Source organism: Salminus brasiliensis, chromosome 2 (assembly GCF_030463535.1).
Source record: "Salminus brasiliensis chromosome 2, fSalBra1.hap2, whole genome shotgun sequence".
Lineage (NCBI taxonomy): Eukaryota > Metazoa > Chordata > Actinopteri > Characiformes > Bryconidae > Salminus > Salminus brasiliensis.
In genome coordinates this window covers 50,952,567-50,978,752 of record NC_132879.1, presented here as the reverse complement: position 1 = coordinate 50,978,752, position 26,186 = coordinate 50,952,567, and the positions used below count along the sequence as shown (strand labels likewise).

The window sequence follows — 26,186 nt, the reverse complement described above, 5'->3', positions numbered from 1 at the left end:
TCAATTTATTTGCTTTAACTCACCCATTTCTGCTTGTTTTGACACACGATTGTGATATCTAATGCTTATGGAACATTATTGCGATTAGCTCAAATACTGTCACTTGATTATCTTGGAAATATAATGGGCCTAGTTTAGTTTGCAATACAAGTAGCCTAAATAAGGTGTAGGGAAATTGGTGGTCTTTCACAAAGCAGGGTTTCTGTGCAAAGCTGGATGACGAGCCTAAAACCAAGCTGTCCAACAGGAGCAATGTCAAGGACATACAATTGGCCAGTCTTGGCATGTCTTTTGTGGAATACACCCATGTTTTGCTCGCTGTTTACAATTGCAATTTATCTGTGCTATGATGATTCACTTGATTCATTTAGGTAATTCAAGAAAAATGATTCTGAAGCGAATCTTCTGCCATTCAGTCAGTACTGTCCATGTTGGTTCAGTCTGAAACTTTGCCCTTGCAGCCCTCATCAGGGTCGACGAACAGCGCAGGAGGAAGACGGAACAGAGGTTCTCATTGCTTGCTCTAGTGGGCGTCAGCACCATCCTCTGAACTAGAGGCCTTCAAATGCTTTTGATGTGGGCCAATTAGCTCAATGTGAGCGAGGAGGCAGCGGCTGCCAGATAATGTCAAGAGTGCATTAGGTGTTCGCTCAGAGCTTTCCGCTCTGCTCTTGGCGCACAGCAGATCACAGACGTTGCTCTCATCTTGTGGAAATTACCAAAAGTACTTTGCTGGAGCACCAGACCTAAGTCATTAAGCTGCATTTTTGGAACAGTATCTGTATGTATCCTAATTCCTGGTTGGTGGGAATGCATCGTTTGAGTACAGATTTTTGAGTCGTACAGAACCTTTATGAAGGTTAAGGTACTCCTGAGGCAGTGTGACTGATTTCTGATGTGTCACTGACAAGCTACTGTGATCCAAATGAATATTTAAAGGTTAGAGACGGGAGCGAGACACAGCTAAAATTAGCTATAGGCTGTTAGTGGAAGCGGCTGTTAGTGGAAGAGGATTGAAAGGTGCAGGAGAAACGTTACAAGAACGTTTTCACCAACTTTATAAAAACGCTCTATATCTGTGAGCCATCAGTGTTGGTCTCTACCACTCATCCAACTCTTCTCCCACCAAACCTGCTGTGGGTTTGTGAGCAGACGGTTGACTGTTGGCCTGCTATCTAAAATGCAGGCTCCTGAAACTACAAAAGGCAAACGGTTGTTTGGGGAAATGCCATAAATCGAGTGTCCAGTCTTGTATGCAGAGAGCTGGTGTGGCTGCAGGTTTCATTCCAGTCAGGTAGAAGCACACATGAGCTGGTCTTGGTCTTCAAACTGTGGATGAGGTTCTTCTGCTGAAGAACGTCAGGTTTCCTAAAGCTGTGGTCTTCAAACTGGACCAAATCCAGACCATTCCCATTATCTCTTTTGCCAGTTTGGCTGGAGCAGAAATGTCGACCATATGGGGGTTCCTGAGGACTGGTTCGGCGACCACCACTCTAAAGAATAGCTGGATAGTTGCATATTTGTAAATTAGACGTAATGTGTAAAGGTTGTGGTTCCAATTTTCTTGCTCTAAAGATCCAAGCCAAGAACATTGGAAGGAACGTTCATATACGTTTTTAAGATTTGACACCTTTGCCATAGAACCCCTATTTTTGGTTCTGTAAAGAACTCAAGTGGTTGTTTTTCTGAGAACCATTTTTGTCAATGAGACATGAGTGTGAAGAAGTTTAAAGAATCTCTACATCCATCCATCCTTCTATTCTTCATCATCTTCTTCGTGGCCAGGGTCGCGTTGTGCCGGAGCCTACCTAGAGTCATTGGGCTGGAACACCCTCTTGGGCAGGGTGTCGGTCTATCACAGGGTATGGCACAAGCAATCGAGCACACACCTAGAACCAAGCTAGTGTAGCCAGTTCTCTTACCAAGTGTATTTTTGGGAGGCGGGAGGAAAAACCAAACCCCTCGCAGAGCAGGGATCTAACCCAGGCTTCTGGCGCTGCGAGACTCATATGCTACCCACGGTGCCAAAACCTCTACATAATGTCTACAACAAGGTGATTTTCCATAAAACCATGTGACCGGCCTAAAAAGGATGTACGTTAAGACCTGGCCCTATCTATATATTCACCACCACTTCAGGCTTCATCAGGCTTCAACACCTTTGTCTTCTTCCAGTCTTTTGTTGTTTAACAGTGCATTCAGTGTGTTAGCAGATGCTCTGGGACCCCCAAAGCTCCTACGCATTCCTGTGTTTTTCATCTTCTTCACCTTGATGAATGATGTGAGGAGTTGTGTGTCAGACCCGGGAGTGATCATGTGCCGTCACAGCGGGAAACATTACAAACACATATTGACTTTGAGAAATTCATTGGGCCATTAACCCCATGACCGCAAGCGCTTTTGAGACGGCAGTGACGTGAATACTCTTTAAAAAGTTAGCGCACTGAAATAAGTCCTGCTAGTTGACGCTGCACTAATGAGAGACTGAAGTATTAGAGGACACTTCACTCATTCTTGCACTGGTGGGCCGTGAGTAGTGTTGGCTTAATGGCGTATTTCAGAGCCGAAGTGGTGTCTGCGAGTGAAATAAATAGGTAATCAAATGCAAGGCGAGCGCTCAGGGTCGGAAGATGGCCTCCAGCTTCGTGGCCTTCTGGAGCACAAATCAAGATCTGTCCCATCTTAATCAGCACTGGGTATTCATAGCAGTGCACCCGATCTAAACGCTTTCATGAAGAATTCATTAAGCCTCAAACATGAGCTTTTCATCTCTTTAAATGAGTCTATTAGTCCTTTTGTTCTGCTGCAGTGTACCAGCAGCCAACGAGACCCAGTTCACCACTACATCTTCCTCCCGTTCCTCTTCAAGAAGGGCTGATTTCCAGCTTGATGTGAACGTTTAGCATAATTATTAATCATTATTATTTTTGATTGCAGGGTGGGGCCTGATCATGTCTTCAGCGGAGTCTTTGTAATGTATGTACCACAACTTCTGGTTTAATGTAAACGTCCCACAGTGCAGCAAAGTTCAGTACTGTGCAAACGTCCTAATGCTGCCCTTCGTTAATTACAAGTTATTCATTTTTAGTGAGCGGTTTCTGAGGGGATTAGAGGTGAGAGAACCTACTGGTATAAAGATGGGGGAAAATCCAATGAAAATAAACTTTATAAAAAGGATTGAAAACTATGGGATGGGAATGGGACTCCCAACAAACCTAGCAGAACCTGGTGCGCCTCTTCAGATGAACAGCAGTTAAAGCCTTTATTTTTCAGAGAAAGAAGAATCTGAAACCTTCAACAGATGAATCTGTTCCACTGAATCCTTCCACTGTGAGAAGACCACCCAACCCTGTGGGTCTAAAAAAATGTGCAGTTGATCAAGAAGCTCAAGCAGACAAAGCCGAACAACAGATGTAAAACTAGCTGCTGAAGCTGCTGGTGTTCTCAGAACAGTCGTCTGACTACCCCAGAGTCCAGACCCCAACATTACCGAATGTGTTTGTTTGAATGGTGCGAAAGAGAAAATACTCCAATTTCTGACCCCGAAAAAATCTCTTGCAGATTTCTAAAGAAGAGTGAGAGCATCTCCTAAAAGAATAGAAGCTGTGATAAAGGTCACAAAGCAAGAAGGGCACAAAACACTGCAGCAACACCTGATATGAAATTGAGTGTAAAATTAATAACTTGTTCTTAATAGCTGTCTTTAAAGGTGCCCAAGAATGGAAAACTGTGTTTACCTTGTCGGAGTGGAATGATGAGAGTTCGGTGCACGGAAGTGCCACATAGGACTCATAGAACCTCAACCAGAAACTGCTCTATCGTAAGATACACTTAGGAATTAAGTGATTGATAGCCTTGGCTGGAAGATACTCCCCATCTGCCGGACCTGCATGTCACCCTTCCTGCTTTATTGCACGGAGTAGCCGAGTTGTAGAGGAACTTACATGAGCTGCATTTTTACTGTTGAAACTGTTCCACTTACCAGACAGACTGGAAATCCACAGGAAAATCCGCTGTGCTGCTGCACTGTAAGCTCAGTGAAGGCGGTCTGAGACACTAAGGCTTGGTCTGGGAGAAGGAGATGGGTCTGGTTCCACCTCTGGTCTCTACGGCGCAGACCCTGGTTGCAAATTTGACAACATGGTGGCTTAATTTCTGTAGAAAGGAAAGTAAAGGAACCCCTGCGTCCATGTTCTCTACAGTCACTGGTTTCATTTACTCTGTTGTGGGTCTTCAGAACTGGTGAACCCCTTCAGAGGTCAGGCCAGGTGTGCTATTAGTTGAGGACACAAAGTCCCAGGTCACCAGTTAAGTTCACCAGTTGAACTAAACTGTAAATGATTGGATATTAAATGTCTTGTTAAACGACTTACCTGCTACCGTCAGTCACCTACAGTATACAGTACCCCTGGTGGGCTGTCAGTGACGTTAGCATCTTAGCAATGATTTAAAATATTCAAAGCAGCTTCTCTTGACTAGAGCTCTGGTCCTAGTCAGTACATGTGAAGGGACATCAGTAAAATGCCACACAGATGAACACACCAATGAGATTTTATTATGGTTTTACATTCCACAGTTTGAACATTTCCAGGATTTTTTTTTTTTTTCAATATTTTGTACATTTTCATTTTTTACGCAACAGACACGTTACTGATGGAAAAAGAGTCGATAAATCCTTCGCTTTGAATTGTCCCATAAAAATGAAAGTTGCAGTTTCTGTGACTCTGCTACTATTTTACAACATATGAAGAAGAAAATTCTCACTCATTCAGACCTTTACACTCAAACCTCCCAATCAACAAACAAACAAACAAACAAACAAACAAGACACAATGCTAATGCCTGGCTGCTTCGATGTAAACACTTAGACTTAGATCTGACGGAGAGTTGTTGCTTACTTTGCCAATCCTGATGAAGCCCGCTGTGATCTATCTGAAATACTACAGTTTTCCCTTTCTGGTCTCATAAACTGGTCGCTTCAGTATAGCAGTAGCGTGAACGTGTGAATCAGTGTGTTCTATTGATCAAAGCCCGCCTCGGGATGCTGACCCAATAGGTAAAAAGATTGCCAGAACCGCTTTGTCCACAATCTTGCCCTGATCTATGTTAAGCCTCGGAATTGCAATTTTAATCCCTGTCTGGCAAATCCGCCTGGAACTGGTGTCGTTCAAGTCCAGCCAGCATCCAATCACTATCAGAAGTGCCCTTCGGCATCGGATGCCAGTGCCTGCGCCCAAGTCTACCTGTCTTTCCAAGCCTCTTACAAACCTTTTTCCAAAGCCGTGAATGAAGATAAATGGCTGAACTGTGCTGGGTGAATGAACATGTGTTGGTCAAGCATCGGTCCAACACCTCTGCACTGATTTGGATGGGCAGATGCACTAGTGCTGGCCTGCAGCCTCTGGCCTGCTTTATTTTACCTGTAAGCAACAGAGCAGCGCACTGCATGCAGGCAGACGCTGACCCCGTTTGCATCTATGCCTGGTTGCATAATCGGTGCGGACGGAAATAAATATTTTTCTTCTTAAGTGTGTCAAGGAACACTATCTTATATAAGGCCAGATGGACTTAATGCAAGATGCCTCTGAGAGCGGATTGTTTCCTTATTTACTTCCCATGACCCAGATGTTTTGTGTTGTGAGAATATAGTAATCGGGGACACTCTGCGTGGGCCAGGCTGGGGAGTTTTTCTGGCAGATAAGGCAGATTTTAGTGAGTGCCTGGTTCTGGGAAGTGCATGAGGGGGGGAGGGAGGTGAAAAAAAACCTGCAGCTCAAGTTAATGTAATTTCATGGCCAATTGCCTTATCAGCTAGCGTCCTAAGAAGCGACCCTGCCTTCCCTAAATATCTAGGCCACAGAGTGCAAACGGTTAGAGGCTGGAGCTTATTGAGTCTACCCCAAAATCGACTCCCACATTAGTACTGAACCCAGTAGTGCTGGGCGACACTGTTACCAGTATTTCAGTATTTCAACAGCATTGATTTTTAGCTTTAGCTGAAATGCTAAAAGGTTGACTTGCTAGAAGTGTTACAGCTGCTTTCAGTGAAATGTATGCTACTGTACAAGATTTCTCTTACATATGATCTCATATGAATTTTTTTCTCAATCATCATTACCAGTATCCGTGTAATAGCTATGACTGGAAGGGTCTCCTCCAAGACATGTGAAGCAGCCTTACATTTTTGCAAATAGCTGCCAATGAACACGCTTGGAGGAGAACTATAACTAAGACTACATTTACACAGCAGGTATTTTATTTTAGGCTGTTCACGCCATCTTCTTAAAGTGGGCAGTGGTGGCTCATCGGTTAAAATGCCGGGCTATAGGGTTGTGGGTTCGATTCCCGGGCTCGACAAGCTGCCACTGTTGGACCCTTTAGCAAGGCCTTCTACCCTCTCTGCTCCCCGGGTGCTGGAGTTGGCTGCCCACCGCTCTGTGTGTGTGTGTGTGTGTGTGTGTGTGTGTGTGTGTACTTATTGCCCCTAGCTCACTAGTGTGTGAGTGTGTGTTCACTACCACAGATGGGTTAAATGCAGAGGACACATTTCGCTGTGCAGTGTTCACTGTACAGTGACAAATACGTGCACCTTTACCTATATCTGACATCAGTTCACGTTCCTAAACCGACGCGAGTGTGTGAAAGAGCAATGCTTCACGTGAGGTTTTGGTTTAATCTTCTCCAGCATCACAGAAGCCATTAACAACTTCCAGTGGCTGACACCTGAGCCTATCACTGAGAATGCGTCCGAGCTCGCTGGTAAAAAGGGCACGTTATTCCGCCTCGTCCAATTGGTTTGCGTCATTAATTTCTTACTGTATTACCTCACTATCGTAAAACCTCCCTCACTCCCTCAAGTCCGTTTCCCCCTCTCCTTAGTGAATGTCGAGTTGGATTGATGTAAGAGTCTGAATGAATTCCTAACTGGCTGTTCAGACGGAGTCTCACTGATGCATATCGCATGTGTCTGATTTTAACGCCTCACAGATAACACATCTGTGTAGATTGGATTTGGGTCCCTTTTACTTGCTGTGTGAAAGAAGCCTAACAGAAGCCCACAATGGAAAGTGTGAGGCCAATTACACTCTCTTGGGACTGCCAGCCTGGGATGGCTAGAGCATTACTGTGGCTTGTAGTGGAGATCTCCTAATGATGGCGACGCTTAGACTGTTGTGCCACTCAGGAGCCCACATTTGCAGTCCAGTTAAAACTAGAGTGTATTTTGTTTTGCCGTTGGTTACCAGTAATCAATGTTGTGCCTTGTTGTAGGGTTGGACATAAATCTGGACCGTCTACTGGGTCCCTGAAGATGGGGTACAGAATTGCCTTATTGGTTTATTAAAGGAATGGTCCAGTGCCCCCCCCCCCCAACTAATTTCTTTAAAGCAACTGCCCATTGGTGTTTCCTGTGCATTTCTATGTATCTATGTATATTGAAATGTGTCAGAAATTGTCTTTGGCATTTGGCCATGAGTTGGCTGATTACCCCAAACAATAATGTTGTTACTGTCTTGGGGATGACCATCAATCTAAGTAGTCGCACAAATAGTGGCATGCGACCAGAGCATCTCAGCCTGTTATCAGGCCTTATCGGGCCGGGACTAAGGATGCCATTTAAGGTGTAGGAGAGATCTTTTATGTACTGCATATCTCCTGCTTATTCCTCAAACGCTCTCTCAACAAAATGCAGTGAAGCAGCGTGGATGTTAATGAGAGGCATCCGATTATGAAATGAATGCTGTGGTGATCAGGGGAGAAATAACGTAATCAGATCAGTGTAGAGCAGCACGGCTTGATCTGGGATCAAAAAGGCCCAATAGCGCTAAGGGCTTAGCGATTGCGTTAAGCTTGTGCTTTATTTAATGGGTGCTCTTATCTTCCGTTTTCGACAAAGGTGCCACCATGTCTCTGTCGCCGCTGTCGCGTGTGCAAATACTGAAGATGAAGCGATTAATAGTTCTGGTTTGCTAATGATATGCCATAATGCATATTGAGTAATTGTACATAGCTGTGATATTTAGCGCACAACTGCCATTTCCGAACCATAATGTTAGGAGTCTTGTCAAAGGACTCTGATTAGTATAGCAATCTTCCATGTGCTGACTGAGACCGGTGGGGTTATCCACGATGCTATCCGTCTGGATGAGTTAAAAAGAATGGTAGAAGTGACCAACACATACACAATTAGGATGCTAAATTACTGACTCTAATTATAGGCTCCAATTCCAGTGTTGGATCAATAATGGTAATTTCATTTCATTATTATCAATAATTGATACCTCAGCCGCCGATCTATATCGTGCACCACTAGCCAATACCAGCATCTTGTCTTTGAGTCCTGTTAGAACGAGGCCTCACAATTACTGCACAGGAAGCAAGCTACAAATGCCGGCTTCTATTGCGAACGCTCTCAGCAGAGAGCCAGCGTGTGTTCCCATCAAATGGAATAAGTGCCACCTCACAGACGAGCTTAAGGCAGCGCCGCTGTGACGCTGAGGCTTCTTTCCATCTCTGCAAGCGCTGTCTAGAGGAGTGACTTCCAGAGCCTCAGAGCTTAGTTCTTTTAAACAGGATATGGCATCTTTCCTTTTTAGTCCTTTTCTGTTCTTCAAAGAACCTACCTATTGTTCCCCCCAAGGCAGGTTTGGAGTTTGTGTTATTTCTTGTGACAGCATTGTTTTTCTTCTCCCCTCCTCTTCCTCCTCCTCCTCTTCTTCTTCTTCGTCTTCTTCTTCTAATACAGGCCAGAAAATCCCACCCTCCCACACATTTATCTACAGTATGAGAGCAATATGAAGGACAGACTCACACACACACACACATGCACACACACATACACACACATTCATGATACTTGTCAATTTTTAGAAAACAAAAGGAGTCAAAAAAAAAAAAAGAAAAAAAAGTTGGACCACCATGTTAAAAATGTCTGATCCTGTTTGAAGATGGAAGAATGGAAGTCCCCCCAGGGAAAAGAAAATGCTGCAAAATCTGTCCTGATGGAAATGATTTGTTTTGTTCTGTTGTTTTTGTTGTTGTTTGTTTGTTTTCTCTGGAGTATTATTTACAATTTGCTATACAGCAGTCGAGAGATACTGGCACCAGTAGACACGCGTTCCCTTCCTCAAAATGTTCCTCTCTCAGAAACTTGTGTACACAGTACTGATCTCTTAGCTGCAACCGAAAGGCCTTGTGGTAGTCTCTTCAGCGTCCAATGTTGACCTTTGACACTTCACTGCTTTTTGACTCAACAGACGCATCTGCTCACATCTACGTCATTGTTCCTGCATCGCAGAATCCACTGCTTCCCAAGGTGTCTTCTGTCGCCTGCATTCTGTCCACGAACTGCTGACATAATTGGCACGGTCTCCATTCAGTGGTCATTCCCGGTGTTCTCAAACATACAAGAAAAAAAACCCACACAAGTGCTGGGAGGGAGCGTTTTGCCGTCCCAGAGCACCAATTTAGCAACATGGAGACGAGGACAAAACATCTAGGAACTTCTGTTGCGCACCCGTCGAGCTCCATGCTGCTGTATTTTCACATACTGATGTACAAAGTCTAGTCTCTGCTGTTGTCCCTCACAAAGTCCTCATGGGCAAGGGCTGTGATATTCTAAGTGGAATACCTTAGTGAATTTCTCCACTCCGGCATCTCCCCTAAAAGTCCACCAACGCACTGGCTTACAGTGGTACGTTTTATATTAAAATTGTTTAATTTTCATCTTTTTTTCTTTGAACGATCAAGACACTCGTTTGCAAATTCACACAAAAGAATGGCGTCTGTGGCCTGTGGTCGGTGAGGTTAGAAATGACTCGGAATGAACGCATGGTTTGGGGTCATCAGTTGTCTTATTATGTGTATGTTCCTTGTGCGACATATACTGCGTATACGTCCGCACGGTGGATTTTGCGGTAGACGTGGGGCCCCGGGAGGCCCCTGCTTAGCACACTGTGCCGTTTTCTTGCCGGGACTTGGGGCAGGTGGATCGAGGCAGCGGCTGGACGGAGGGCGCCAGCGTGCAGAAGAAGCCGGCGATTAGTGACAGGCCCAGTCCACCCCAGGCGCAGAACATGGACCAGCCGTAACCGTGGCTGATGTCGTCTGGGAGCCCGTACAGGTAGCGCGGGTAACGAGACAGCTCGAAATTAATCCCAGCCACGCAGGTGCACAGCGAGATGATGCAGAACGTACCTGAAAAGACAACAGAAAGAGAGACACGCCAGCGTGTCTTAGGTTAATACTCAAATGGATCCTTAATGCCTATAATATGATGCTCTCCACATGCTGCTGTTCAAAAGTTTGCAATTATTTGGAGTATTGAAAGTTGTTATAGCTTATAATCGCTAATATATATATATATATGTGTATATATATATATATATACACACAGTCATGCCCGAAAGTATTCATACCCCTGGCAAAGTTTGACTTAAATTTACTTTTATTTAACCAGAAGTAATATTTTTGCCTTGAAACGACACAGGCATCTCCCAGGAGATAACACGATGATGTACAAGAGGCATCATTGTGGGAAAAAGTATTTCTCAGCTTTTATACACATTTGAACAAAAAGTGGCATGTCCAAAATTATTCATACCCTTTGAAAACTGTCACAGTATATGGGAAAATCCAAAGTTCTATACCATTCCAAATAGTCCAAGCTGTTTTAAAGCATCCTAATTACCCTGATTCATTGGGAACAGCTGTTTTAATCAACTCAACAGGAGAAAAACAGCAGCTCTCTGCAGTTGGTTTGTGGACAGTCATGGCTAAGACAAAGGAGCTCACTAAGGACCTGCGGCTGTGCATTGTGGCTGCTCACAAGTCAGGAAAGGGCTATAAAGCCATATCAAAATGTTTTCAAGTTCCAGTGGCTACAGTGCAAAGTATTCTTAAAAATACAAGAAGTTCCGCACTGTGGAAAATCTCAGAAGATGTGGTCGGAAGCCAAAAGTGACACCTGTGCTGGCCAGGAGAATAGTGAGAGAGGTGAAGAAAAATCCAAGGATCACCACCAAGGCCATCCTGGTGAATCTGGACTCATCTCAAGGCAGACAGTTCAACGGACACTGCACACTGCTGGGTTCCACGGACGCAGGCCAAGGAGGACACTACTTCTCCAGAAAAGGCACACAAAAGCCCGCTTGACCTTTGCAAATGCTCATCTGGACAAAGAAGAAGACTTCTGGTGTTCTGTTTTATGGTCAGATGAAACAAAAATTGAATTGTTTGGCCACAATGATGTGTGCACCATTTGGCGTAAAAAAGGAGAAGCCTTCAACCCTAAGAACACCATCCCCACTGTCAAACATGGTGGTGGGAACCTAATGTTTTGGGGGTGTTTTTCAGCCAATGGACCAGGGAACTTGATCGCAGTAAATGGCACCATGAAAAAAGAGCAATACATCAAGATTCTCAACAACAACATCAGGCAGTCTGCAGAGAAACTTGGCCTTGGGAACCGGTGGACATTTCAGCACGACAACGACCCAAAACACACAGCCAAAGTGGTGAAGAAATGGTTAGCAGACAAAAACATTAATGTTTTGCAGTGGCCCAGCCAGAGTCCTGACTTGAATCCAATTGAGAATCTGTGGAGGGAGCTAAAGATCAGGGTGATGGCAAGGAGACCCTCGAACCTCAAAGAGTTGGAGCTCATCACTAAAGATGAATGGGCAAAAATACCAGTGGAGACATGCAAAAAGCTGGTCAGCAATTACAGGAAGCGTTTGATTGCTGTAATAGCCAATAAAGGCTTTTCTATTAATTATTGAGAAGGGTATGAATAATTTTGGACATGCCACTTTTTGTTCAAATGTGTATAAAAGCTGAGAAATATTTTTCCCCACAATGATGCCTCTTGTACATCATTGTGTTATCTCCTGGGAGATGCCTGTGTCATTTCCAGGCAAAAATATAATTTCTGGTTAAATAAAAGTAAATTTAAGTCAAACTTTGACAGGGGTATGAATACTTTCGGGCATGACTGTATATATATATATATATATATATAAGGAAAAAAACCCACACAAGTGCTGGGAGGGGATATATTACAGGATAAGGGAAAAAATAGAAGTCAATGTTAAAAGATTTTATTCCAAGACAGTTTGGAGCATTTCTATTGGTCCATTCTTCATGCCATTTTGCATTTTGCATCTAGATACACAGCTGTCAGGTGTCAGATAGCAAGGTTTTTGCAGGACAGGTCAATGATTTAATGGAGATTGATGAAGCATAGTAATTATATGGAATAAGTAGTAAACAGCAGCTGAAACTACAGAAAAGGACAAAAGGTTTTGTCCCGACACTGAAGATGAACTTTATTATGATCCGGTATTTTCTTTAGGAAACCCTAAAAAAGGGTCCTGATCAGGTCACTTTGGCCCAGAGTGTGATCCGAGTCTCTTATTGCTGCATCTCTTAAAGTATCTGCCAAAACCGATCTGATCTTTGTTCTATTCTAACTTCATTATACATGTTCTTCAGCTTTCATGGTTAATATGGAACCATAAACCATCCATTAGATCTCCATTCATGATTCTACAGATTTTAGTTTTTTATGTTATATGAAATCTTATCTATAGGAACAAATGATGAGCACTGAGGTGACAGTGTCGCTACTACTGGATTCTTCAGAAGGTGCATTCAGACCTCATGTCTGAGACGAAGTATCTGCCCCATCCGCTGCTCACGTACTGGCGTCACAGATAACGCCGTTGTCACACATTAGTGGATAAAGGACTCTTGCTCTAATTGTGGACTCATTTTCTGTGTGGTGTGACTGAGCAGGCACTCAGCTGGGATTCAGCACCCCCTCCTCCCCCAACCCCTGTAATCTGACCCTTGGCGCTCCTTCTGCTTTTATGACTTAGCATCTTAATTGGCTTTTTAATTGCCTTCTCATTATTCAGGAGCAGGGCACTGCATTAATCCTACGCATCTTAATTGCGTCTTCGCTTTTTGCTCTTCGCAGTGCCGGAGCTGCATGGAGCATGCGGGACGTGAAGCGAGAGGGGCGTGCTCCCTCTGTTCTTCACATTAACTCAGAATCGCCGTCTAATGTAATATTGAAATCAGAGATGCACGGCCCCCTCCCTTCAACTGACTCATGTGCTTTCGCTCTGTGAATGATGATGATTATACGCTGGTTTATTAGCTACACCTACATTGTGGCTTCTGGAACACCTACCATATACACACAGCCATGTGGAAAATGAGGGCACTCCATTAAAAAACATCGTCTGGTGGTCCGCCGTTGGGCTGAGATTGCTAGGAGGGCCTGACCTGGTCATGTTGGCAGTTGTTGCACTTGTAAATGATTTAGCGGACAGTGGAACGGCTGATTTCGAACTGTTCTGAGATCTTTTAAAACCCCTTCCCAGACTCGACAGCATCTACAGCCTTCTTTCTGAAGGCGTCAGAGAACTTTTTGGATCTGGCCATGGTGATCTTCACCACTCACTTCAATTAACAATCAAGGGCAAACCAAACTTAATGTCTGAGGTTTCAACAAGACCAGCTTCTCCAGAATCCCCTCTGACCCTGTTCTAATCAAAGTAAAGATTAAATATCCATATGTTTATATACACTATATTGACAAAAGTATTGAGACACCTTAATTCATTGTTTCTTCTGAAATCAAGGTTTCCCTGTCCAGGGAAGAAGGCTTTCTACTAGATTTGATAGCATTCAGCGCCAAGCGCATTACAGAGGTCAGGATGTTGGATGATCACCATCTCACTTCATCTGAAAAGCACTGGAACACCACCACCAACACCATCATCCAGGGAACACAGTTCCACTGCTCCACAGCTCAACGCTGGCATTAGGCATGGTGCCAATAGGTTCATGTTCATCTGCTCCAGAAAGTCCTATTTTATTGGCAGTACTACTCTACTGGACAAGCTGTGTGTGTGTGGGTGTGTGCACACACTGCACATCTGTGTTAGAAATGAGTGCAGCTTTAGGTAGCTAACTGCACTCATCAGAATGGGGTGTCCACAAACATTTGGACATACAGCATACATTAAAAAAAGACAAAGGTTTTAATGGGGTCCGAATTTGTTCACATGACTGTAGGTGCGCAGTTTGTGTCTGAGACACTGCTACCAGTATTACACACACTGGTAACATGCCACAACTTTGTGAGACTGCTGTGCTGAGAATGGTCCACTCATTATCTGGTCAGCGGTGGTCAATGGTATCCTATGGTAGGCCATTGATGATTGATGTGTAGAGGGGGACTAATTAACTCTCTCAGTGGTTAGAGCGCTGGGGTATTGATCACATGGTTGAGGAGTTCAATACCCACATCCCCTAAGCTGTCACTGTTGGCCTTGAGCAAGGCTCTTAACTCTCCCTGCTTTGGGGGGGTGGGGGGTGGGGGGCTGTAGCATGGCGGACCATGCACTTTGACCCCAGCTTTTCCCCAGTCTTGCTCTCCAAGCTGGGATGTGCAAAAGGAGCAATTTCAGCCACAATGAGAATGATTAAATTAGCGGACGAGCTCCAAAATGCACCTCTATTGTGATACTGTGTTTCCGATAAAATGGCCAATGAGTAAAAAGTACACTATATGTCCAAATGTTTGTGGACACCCCTTCGAATGACGAATCCGTTCAGCTTCTTTAAGTTGCACCCACTGCTGACACAGATGGGCAAATGCGCACAAAACACACATAGCTTGTCTAGACCCTGTTGAGAAGCACTGCCAATAGAATAGGACACTCTGGAGCAGATAATCATGAACCTATAGGCACCATGCCTAATACCAGGTGTGGGCTAGAGGGGTATAAAGCCCCCCAGCATTGATCTGTGGAGCAGTGGAACTGAGTTCTCTGGAATGATGGATGGTGCTCCATGCAGTACTTTTGGAATGAGCAAACTCAACTCCCTGGACAGTTACTCCAACAAAAGCAGGAGACATTCTTTTTTAATTCCCTTGATTTCATAAGAAACAATAAATGCAGTTGTCCCAATACTTCTGTCATTTTAGTGTAGGTACAAGGTAGGTGTAGCTAATAAACTGGCAACTCTATGTTGTGAGGTGATTGGTTTGTCAGCTGGCTTAACGACAGAAGGCACCAAGGGCTTGAGTGCCACTGTAAACAATATCCCTTACCATAATCAGAGGTGATGGATGAAGATGTAATTGTTATAATTATTTTAGAAGATTAGCTGTCAGAGTTAATCTACTTTTGAATTGCTTTTGTAGAAATTATGACAGAGCTGTAGCTGTGAGAGTGCTACATCACGTTTAAACCCCACATTAAAAGCTTTTATTCAGGGTTTATTGGGTACAGGATTATAAAATACTCTCTATGTAAAGCATATTAAACATGGTCATTTTCCTTTCAGGGAATAAACTTATTTGTAATGTTTTAGAAATTAATATTGTTAAATATTTCTAATTTTACTAGAAACAAATCTCTCATTTTCAACCTCTTTTAGAGTTCAGTGTCTCCCTATCCATAAACGGAGCTGGAGTCTGATTTAGGGTGCTGTCTCACCTACCTTGTTTGAGGTGGACCTTCAGACTTTTCAGTTTGGTCTGAACCAAAGCAGCAAGTGTGAAAGGTGCCGTTGAGGACTAAAATTTGGTCCTACCAAAAAAAGCGGCCTCGGTCTGGACCAACAGATCCACGGTTGGGTTTGTTTGCAGAGTGAAAGCACTTTTTTGGTTTGGATGGTTAATACTTCCCAACCAATTACAGGAAGTTGGGGGCAATCTACCATCATGCGGAAACCTGTCTTCTCTCCACGCAGAATGAGCACCGCAGATCATTAACCTCTAGGTGAGCACTGTCTTATTTCGAGAGACAAAGTAAGCAGTAATCTGTACTAATGCAAGTTATTTTTTTCTGAATTTTAACGATTTTAATTAGTTACACCACCAGCTGACAGTAGTTGTCGGCATCCTGGCAACGTCATGGTGTAATCCTGCCTTCAAAGTGCGTCTCAAACACGATTCGCTTGTAGGTATCTTCATCACAATTCTGCCACCTAAGGTACTGAATTATGAGACAGCATAGGCAGCAAGGTGTCGAGGCAGCGGCCTTCCGTTTTGGACACAGCTGAAGTCAAGTATAGGGAGACGCAGCCCACAACGGTGATGCTGATGGGATTGTAATGTTTTATAGTTCTTTACTTAAAAAACTGCTTTAATTAATTAGCTTCATCACCACAATAACAACAACGCACTCCTGTAACTCCTAAACCCCTAAAACCTCAGTATGACCAAACACCTAACCTCATGCGCCCTTGTATAAACTCTTCGTCTGTTTCATTTTATTCGAGCATAAAAGAAGCACTGGAAGTGTTTCCCACAGTGTTTCAAGCTCAAGGACACCTGTACCACCATTTAATAATTCCATCTCTAGTTTGGTCCCCGGGCCTGGCACTGCATGCCATAACAGCTATGATAAGTAGCTCACCTCAGTGCAGTGCTCTTAATACAGTGGCAAAGAAGAGAAAGGTACACTAGTGTGGCCCTTTATGAGCTGCATAAAAGAGTGAGATGTGCTCAAATCCGTGAAATTAGCCGAGGCACACGCCTACATCAGTCACCTCTCTCTGATGCGTAATTAAAATGCTTCAACGAGCGACAGGCGAAACATGACTCAAAAACAGTTTCGATGTGAACGGCAGAGGATATCTGAATGCTTTTAACAACCCTGCCGAGGTGAGACTTTACACCATTCTGTGCCCAAATGTTCTCTTTCTAAATATATTCGGATTGTTGTCACTACATAAACGCTGTTGCAATTTTTAATGCGCTGAGACAATCTTGTTTTCTTATCCTGACTTCAACCCCTTAAAAAAGCCTATAGCCCCACCAGTTTGTACCGACGCCCCTGTAGTTACTGAGTTACACCTTGTGTATAATAAGGTCTGTTTATATTCACTGTATGTCCAAATGTCTGTGGACACCCCCTCTAATGAATGCATTCAGCTACTTTAAGCAGCACCCATGCCGAATGCAAGGCGAGGACTAGAGGGGTATAACGCCGCCCCCCCCCCCCCCCCCCCCCCCCCAAACCAAATATGAGCTGTGGAGCAGTGGAACTATGTTCTCTGGAATGATGGCCGGTGCTCCATCCAAAACTTCTGGATGGAGTCTTTCTCTCTGTGTATGTGTTTGTCAGCTGACTCACCGCCCATGAGGAAGAGCAGGCCTGCCACGTATTGCATGAGGCCGCGGTCCCAGCAGCAGCCGAGCATGCCGATGATCCAACCAAACAGGATGATGGCCACAGCCATGCCCATGAAGCCTGCAGTCATCCTCCGCAGGTCTGTGGGAGCACACGGACACACAAACAGCCGGTCAGATTTAGTGATAGTCAAGAGCTCAGGGTCAGAGTCAAACCGATTCACAAAAAGCCAAAAACAAAGCAACTGAGCCCCAGGTTCTCCTTCCACAGTGCTGCGCTGCTGTCAGGTCTTACAGCTGTATTTGCTTGTGGGACAGTTCTCAATAAACGTTTATTCAATTAGACTGGCACCTAACCGTGTTTTTGTCCTGGTTGGAACACTTTTATTTAGTTTGTGTCTGTCAACAAAATCTCTTTATAGCCTCTCTTTTATTTCTCACAAATATCTTGAATATCTGGTAAAGTGGGCTAGAGGGCATTGAGCTGTGAAGCAGTGGAGCTGTGTGATGGTGGGGATGAGGTGGGTATCGATAATTCAACATCCTGACCTCACCAATGCTCTGAATGCAATCAAATCCGCACAGCAAATGCTCCAAAACTTAGTTGAATGCATTTTTCCTAGACAGTAGAGACAGTCACTCCAACAGTTACTGTTTTAATATCCTTGATTACAGAAGAAACAATGAATAGGCAGGTGTCCCAATACAGCAGTGTAGTTCTAGCTTGAAGTCTTCATAACTGTAAAGCAAGAGTTTTTCTGTGTTGTGTGGCTTGTGTGTGTGTGTGTGTTTGTGTGTTTCTGACTACAGGCACAGGCCGCATATGTAGGATGGTCAGCTACGTTAGCTGTAGGGCAGGTCACACAGCTTCAGTGTCCACTTGCTCTTTTTAATCTCACAGTTGAGTTCTCTCAGTATGGAAGAGGTAGCTGTTCCAAAACGCCTGGGATGGCAGCCTAGGCCAGCCAACTGTGAAAAGGTTACAGCAGAGTCCCTGGGGCAAAGATCTGCAGATAGTAGATGGAACCAAGCTGGTAATAGAAAGCCATATTCACCCTGCCCTAGCAGGGCGCCAGTCTTTGAAATTAATTTGATTTGACTTCTGTATGAAGAGCAACTTGCACCAGATGAAAAGTATGATTAAAGAGGCAGCGCAATGTGACAGACTCTTCTGAAGCTGCGAGGTAGGCAGAGGATGATTCTGGTACAACCCAAGGCCCACAAGCCTGGAGAACCAGGGAAAAGAGGGGGTTGAGTGGAAATTTTAAATTCTGTGATCTCAGAAAAGCACATGTACATTTACATTTAAGGCATTTAGCAGACGCTCTTATCCAGAGCAATTTACCCAATTTTCTTGCTATTTACCCAAGAAAAGGTAGTTTGAATAGACTAATAATTCAAAGATCTCTCTAAGTTTAGACTCTACCAAACACAAGTCAGTAAGGTGACCACTCTACCATTCGCCCAAGTATTCTCAGAAGAGGAGGGTCTTCAGTCTGGGTTTGAAGACAGTGAGCATTGAAAAAAGTCTGGACGCTTGTCTTCTATGGATTTTAAGGGATGGAATCTCGAAGGAGCCCTTTTTCTGTCCTGGCACCAAAGTGGTGGAACGAGCTTCCCCTGGGTGTCTAACGCTCGCTGTCTTCAGACTGAAGACCCTCCTCTTCCGAGAATACTTGGGCGAATAGTAGAGTGGTCACCTGGTGCGGATCGGCTTTTGACCATTGCCATCAAGTACGAAGGAGCTGGTCGGTTCTTTTCTTTGTAGGCCAGCATCAGGGTTTTGAATCTGATGCGGGCAGCAGCTACAGGAAGCCATGTAGTACGTTTAGGCTTGTCGTCCACAATCACTGTCCTTTAGGATAGTATGCTGTTTACCTCGTAAGCGTTCACATTGAGACCCAAGCGTTTAGAACTCACTGATGGCTGTAGCATTTCTCAGAGACCTGTTTATAAAAAAGTGGCCAGACTTTGGTGATCTGGTGTGTTTCGAGCTGAAGCAGAGGATTACGGCTGCCGTTTTGGTGAGGGGACAGCTGGCTCACCTGTTGCGTGAGATTTTATGGTCTTTTCTGTCGTCCGGGCACAGCTGTCCACTGCGCTCTCTGGGGAATTACATATCAGTCGAGAGTGCGTGAGGGGAGAGGAGCTTGTGCTGCAGAGGTTAAAGGGAGGTTACAGACAGCCTGTTATGGAAGCTGCGTTCTGGAACCGAACCAAAGCGGCATCAGCATCTTTCTGCCGAATGGCTGCGTAGGTTACAGACCGGAGGAGGAAAAGAAAAAAGCAGGGGGTGGAAAAAGCTGGCCTGGTCAGTCATGATTTTGAAAACAAGCCTTTCTTTAGCACCTATGTGCTGCTAAAGCCAGTAGGCATCTGTACGTCAGTCTGCCAGTCTGCAGTCTGTCATTTTATTGGGTTGCCGGTCATGTCAAACGAATGAAAGAGAGACGACAATAGCTGTTCCCTTGTGCATAAATGTTAGCGCTCAGACCCTCTAAGGCAGAGGTGTGTAATTATGTGTGCGGAAGGATCCGGCAATTAGATCTCGCATGAATATATAGTGAGCGAGAGTGCGAGCGAAATGAGGGAGAGAAAATAACGTCCTTCCTGCCGTTACTCCAGGCAGGAGCTTGTTTTTTATTACAGTAATCACTGTCAAATATGTCCTGTCGACTGGATGCTGCTATAGAGTCTCCTACATTGGTTACATTGGGCCTGGAGCACATTTGCAAATTGACAGGTGCCTCAAGTCTGACCAAAAACCCCACTGTCCAGAAACTCGAGCTTTTAATTGTGCTTTCAATCTAAGCTGACATACTTCCCCACTTTGATCACTTGAAGCTCTGGCAGGCCTGCATCGACTGAGCCATGCTCGAGTTACAGCTGAATCTTTGCCAGTGGTGCATTTGCTTGAGTGGGAGTTTCATCGCCTGGTGCAGCGCAAATCCTCAAGAGCACTTTTGATAGTCATGAGAGGAATAATTGTCTCTTGGCTCCTTATCCGCTCCCTACTCGCAGAACAGTGACTAGTTTATTCTGACATTATGCGTGAAGTCTTCGTAATCTCCTCACTCCTCATTTATAATCCCCTGTACTTCACTAAAAGTAAAATCTCTATTGTCTGAAGTGCAGAATCACTGCCCCACCTCTGTACGCAACACTCGCTTAGGTTAGGAAGAGGCAGGCTTACACACTCAAATCTTGGGACATTATTGCTACTTTTACCAGAAACATTCAGGCTTTATGTCTTTCAAACTTGCAGCATTTAAAAGTATCTTACTGAGACACATGCTTTCACATTTACCATGAAAACCTGTTATACAAGAAGTGTCCTCGCAATGATCAGTATTCCTAAATTACTTCAATGTCCACACATTTCTACTGTTTGTCTTGGCGGATTTTAGGCGTTCCTCCAGTTGCCATCTCACTGTAGTAAGCTTTTAACCCCCCCCCAGTAGATATTTATACACTATAGAATAATTTAATAATTTCATAATTCAAAACATCAGCCTCTTTCCTAGTAACGTATTGGCTTCTGTTCACATGAGCCCTCCTGATAATTTCCCAGGAATTGTACTTGGCCTCTGCCTCTGGATTGCTGCGACTCTGGCTTTGCCTTCAATAACTTCTGCATAAGTGCTCATGGGAAAGGGATTTAGCTGTCTATTTATAAAGAGCAAATCTATGTATCAGAAATAGGTTTGGGCTTTTAAAAAATGTTGCTGGTGTCTCAAAATAATATATAATGTGTCTAAGGTGTCAAAATTCTATTCCGCGTCCGTCTAGCACACAGCCAAAGAAGCTCATTCATTCCCCTGTCTGCATTTATAAGGGCCTCAGGGTGGGGGCGCTGTGGGAGCTCACTAATACTCCTATCCAACATGCACAGTAACCCAGAACCTTTCTGGAGCTGTATGTGCGAATGATAATGTCTGCATCATTTCGGGACTTTATCCTGCCAGCCCCCTAGTACAAAGTCAGGGTAAGGTCCTGAGTGAGCCCATGTGGGAATTGAGCAGGCCATTTTCTCAGAATTCTCAGCGGATCATGCCGGACCTCATGCATGTGCTATACAGGCGCTGCCCCTTGCCTAAACCATGTGGAACATGTCTCGTAGTAAGAACGCACCTCAGAGATCTCCGGCTGTACGCTACATGTGTGAAAGGGACACTACGAAAAATCAGGTCCGGACCTGATCAGCACCTGATTAGAACATTAGCACTACTGACGGGTGAAGTGAAGAACACTGATTATCTTCATCTACAGTGGCCTCTGTCAAGGAGTGGACATATTGGACAGCAAGTGAACAGTCAGTAAGTACTTGGGCAAAGAGTAGAGTATTATGGTCTCCTTATTGACTTGTGTTTAGTAGTGTTTAAGCTTAGAGGTATCTTTGAATGTTTAGTCTATTCAAACTAGCTGAGGTTATTCTTGAGTAAACAGAGAAGCACTTTTATAAGTTTCTCTGGATAAGAGCGTCTTCTAAATGCAGCAAATGTAAATGTAAATGTCTCAAATGTCAGTTCTTGGAGGTGATGAAGGTGTTAAAAATGGACATACGGATCTTGCCACTCTGACACAGTCCAAACGGTGATGGCTAGATGACTGGGTCAGAACGTCTCCAAAACATCAGACAGGTCTTGTGGCTTTTTTTTGGTCTGCAGTGGTCAATACCTAACAAAAGTGCTCCAAGGAAGGGCACCTAAGACTCCATGGAGGCTCCACCGCACAACTTACAGAACGTAAAGGATCTGCTGCTAACGTCTTGATGAGAGATACCACATGACACCTTCAGAGGTCTTGTGGAGTCCATGCCTCGAACTCTCAGATCTGCTGTGGTGGCACAAGGGGGACCTACTCCTAATACCTAATATTAGGCTGGTGGTACTAATGTTATGGCTCACTGGTGTAGTTATTTCTCGCTGTGTTGTTTTGATGCTTCACAATGAGGCTCCTAATAAAACAACATACTAGTAAAGGTACCTTAACCAGAAGTCTTAAGGCTGACTCTTCCAATTACTGTCCAAATCATACGAAGATGTTGCTATGGAAACAGAAGGGATTGGTTTTGTTTTGTTAAGTCTGGTCATTCGTAGTTTGTCCCCTCTATCCCCTTGGCTGTCTATCTAGGCGTACCCCTGTGAAAAGGTTCCACGTGGTGGCAATTAGCAGCCCCTCTCTGTGATGCCAAATGAAGGACTACTGTATGCAGAGGAAGCAGAAGGGTTATGATTGTGTACAAGACCAACTCCTGATGGGGAGCTAATGGCTGCACCTGCTCGATGACACACATTTGCATGCCGCCCCCACACTTACAGGAGGGAAACTTAAATTCTGTGTAAAAAGCCACAGTTTTCCACACCCGACTATCCTTAACAGAGTCGTGACAAGAAGCCACGGCCTGACGCTCAAAAGACGCTCCTCTGTTGCCATCCCCTGGGTCGCTCTTTGCGGACGTGTTCCATGGCAGGATAAACGCTAACAGGTTCTGTGGAGCCACAAGGGCCACCCCACTTGCCGACGGCACATTCAGACACCATTGTGGGAGCCTCCGGCCTTGTGACAACATTGCTGGACACAATAGAGGCAGAGAGGAGAAATTCACTCATCTGACATTTTCAGCATGATACAGCATAGAGTCTGGTCATTGTCATAGAGAGGCTGTGTTTATGGCAATGAGATGCTTTACTGGAAAATTTGCAGGGAGTGCAGAGTGGGCCGCTTGAGCGTGAGAATGATGATATTTTAGAGTGCCATTTCAAACCGCTTCTGTAATACCGTTTCAGACTGTTTTTTTTTTTTTCGTCCAGCGCGACAGCTTCCGTCTGTTTCTCCTGCATTAGACCAGTAAGCCCTGGCTCACAGTGGATAACGGCTGTGTTCATTTGTTTACAGTATCAGCTGCAGACAGGCTGAGAACTGTTTGCTGGTCCTATCTGGCTTGTTAGCCTGCATTGTTTGAGCCTGTGCCACTGTCTTCTTTTAATTATATCGCTGCTCTTGAAGTTGACTCTGCAAATGAAAAGCTGTTGGGAACAAAAGGAAAAATTTGGTTTCTACTGTTGCTGATTAACGGTTTGGTTAGATAAGCAGACTCGTATTTTTCGCTATGCTACTGCACACAATGGAGGTTCATAATGATGTGTCCCTGGGAGCTTTCAAATTCCAATATTTAATGTGACTTAAATCATCATTCTGTAGAAATTGTACCTTAACATAACAGCTTTAAAACCATATCAATGCTCCACTGACTGTTAAAGAGAGAATACCTTCAATATCATGGTTACTCTGGGCCAGAATGCTGCTACTGCACATGTAACTTTGGTGGAGTGTAAACGCGACCTCTCGACCTGAGTCACATTTGTGTAAAATCATGTAATATTACTCTACTGCGTCTGTCTGCATACTTCTTTCACTTTCAGTGATGGTTCTGTATGTCTCTGCCTGTCCAGCGATGTTTGTGAGCATGTCCTTCTTGAGGGACAGCTCAAAGCTTGGATTCCACCTCCTGACTGTAGGGGGAGCCCAGGAGCAAGAAGTATAAATACTTACATAATGCTGCTTTAAAGCAATTTTATGTAGCAATTTAACCTTAAAATACCTTTTAAAATGACTTTGATGCTCCTGACTGTAATTCAGTGATACAGTGCAGCTGTCACTGACACTCCAGGCCGGGATGTTGCTACTACACTATGTTATTTTGGTGAAGTGCAAGCAAGACCTTTCCCGAGAACTGCATAACGCTGAGTTACCTGAGTCTTATTTGTGGCTCAGCACTTTCAGTGACAGTTCTGTATCTTTCAGCTTGTCCAGAAATGCTCGTAATTTCCCCTGACTGTAGGGAGAACCCAGGAGCAAGAAATACCTATTCTTACATAATGTTGCTTTAAAGCAACAATATGTAGCAAATTTTCAGTGCCGCACTGGGGTCTTGGAGTCCCTATCTGAGAGGAGTTTCCATGCTCTCTCTGTGTCTGCATAGGTTTCCTCCCACAGTCCAAACACATGAAGATCAGGTGAATTGGTTGTGTGAATCTGTGAATGAGTGTATGTCGGTATGCCCAGGAAAGGACTGGCACTCTGTCCTGGGTGATCCCCCTCCACTTGTGCTCAATGCAGTCCTCCAGGTGGACGGTCATTTCTGGTTGAGAGTAAACTGTATGCAATTCACTGCTGCTTCTTATTGGAGTGTGTTGGCTGAGGATTGTGAAGTGTGTTGATTGTGTTCATTCATTTATGTTACCAAAGAACAACAGCTTTAGAAGAATGCTAGTTCTTCACAGACTGTAATAGGGAGAATAGCATCTCTGTCATTGACACTCCGGGCCGGAATGCTGCTACTGCACTATGGAACCTCAGACCTCGTCAGTACTGCGTAACGCTGCATTAGCCAAGTCATATTTGTGTAGAATTATGTCATATTACTCCACTGCATAAGAGGGAGCTCAAAGCACTATTTGTATTTATGGCAGATGTGTTGGGGGCTTTAGGGGGAGCACAGGAGCAAAAATTCTTACATAATGCTGCTTTAAATAGAAAGTTTGCCATAATGTCTGCTTCCATGCTTGTGTTTTTGGGTTCACTTGTTCTTGCAGATTGGATACAAGGGGTCCTAGTTCTCCCTACTGATTGGAAGACAGATAAGCAGTTAAAATACTGATTGTGTACTTTGATGAGACCTCATCGATCTTGTCTCTTGGACGTGAGAGCTGATTTGTAATGACTCAACACATTCAAACCTTACGCTCAGCCCAGATTTGCTCTTCTCGTGCTGAGAGCTGCTGACTTTAATGGTGTGTTTGTTTCTCTCAGGCTTGGTTGTCACCGAGGACAGCTCCGCCTCGACTAGCTGGGAGTATAATAGAGATTAATTTCATTACGCCATGTCAAAGTGCCGCCAGGGAGAGAACAGTCACAGCCCTGGAAACAAATTACACCCAACAAGGGAGAAGGTAGCTGGGGGAGCGGAGCGCTATCCTAACACTCTGCATTCTCTGAGGGTGTGCTTGTGTGACAGTTTACAAGGTGAGGGGCTGTGGCATCACCCAAAACTGGATGCGCTTACACGTCAAGCTTTCTGCCTCCTAGGAAGATGTGTTGGACTGTGTTGGACTGACCAAAATAGAGCTGCAACTACTGATTTTTTCCAAGAATTAATTTAACCAACTAATTGTAACATCACACGTACGACAGTTACATCTCATTCAAAGTTTCCTCTGTCTTAATGGTTGGTTCAATGCAACAACAGGTACTGTCTCGCCTTTGACATCTGTCAGAACGGTAAGTAGACATAAATGTTCACGATTAGTCTCAAGACTGCTTCCAGACCATGTTTACCTTTGCTGACGCTCTGGGGTAGTACCACCATTTTGCATGTTTCCATTTCACTTTTGGCGGTCCAAATTGGAAAGAAAATTGGTGAAAAAAAATAAATAAATAAATATATATATATATATATATATATATATATATACACACACATATATCTATATATCTATACATCTATATATATATATATATATATATATATATATATATAAATATAAATATAAATATATATGAAATGAAAAAAAATATATAAATAATGCTACTATAGTGCATGGTACTGTAAACCAGCCAATAAAAGCATTTTGACAAACCCTACATAAAAAAGAAAAAGAGCATGATAATATATTTTATGTATGTAATATATATATATGTATATATATATATATATATATATATATATATATATATATATATATATATATATATATATAATAAATAAAATATAGGAAATAATGGTGCTACTATAGTGCATCATGGTACTGTTTAATTGCTGTAAACCAGCCAATAAAAGCATTTTGACAAACCCTACATAAAAAAGAAAAAGAGCATGCTTCAGCACCTTTAATCAGTTTGCTTTATTGCTCTCTCTGGTATTACTCTTAAGCCTCAAGCCTGTGTCTCTGACTCCAGTCTCTATTTCAGGGACAAGGTACAATTAACTCCAAGTCTTTTTGGACCTTTTATAGTGATCCGCTCATCCTCA

At 43.9% G+C, this 26,186-nt stretch overlaps 1 protein-coding gene across 1 annotated transcript in view; it reads right to left on the bottom strand.

Moving 5' to 3' along the window:
- Positions 1-4,545: 4,545 nt before the first annotated feature.
- The window catches only part of tmem178bb (transmembrane protein 178Bb), a 126,692-nt gene continuing 105,051 nt past the window's right edge, over positions 4,546-26,186 (bottom strand). The window contains exons 4-5 of the mRNA XM_072673091.1: positions 17,157-17,294; positions 4,546-10,194 (exon numbers count right to left, since the gene is read on the bottom strand). Of these exons, the coding sequence (XP_072529192.1) occupies positions 9,944-10,194; positions 17,157-17,294 (389 nt within the window). The 3' untranslated portion in view covers positions 4,546-9,943. The remainder of the gene's footprint in view (positions 10,195-17,156; positions 17,295-26,186) is intronic.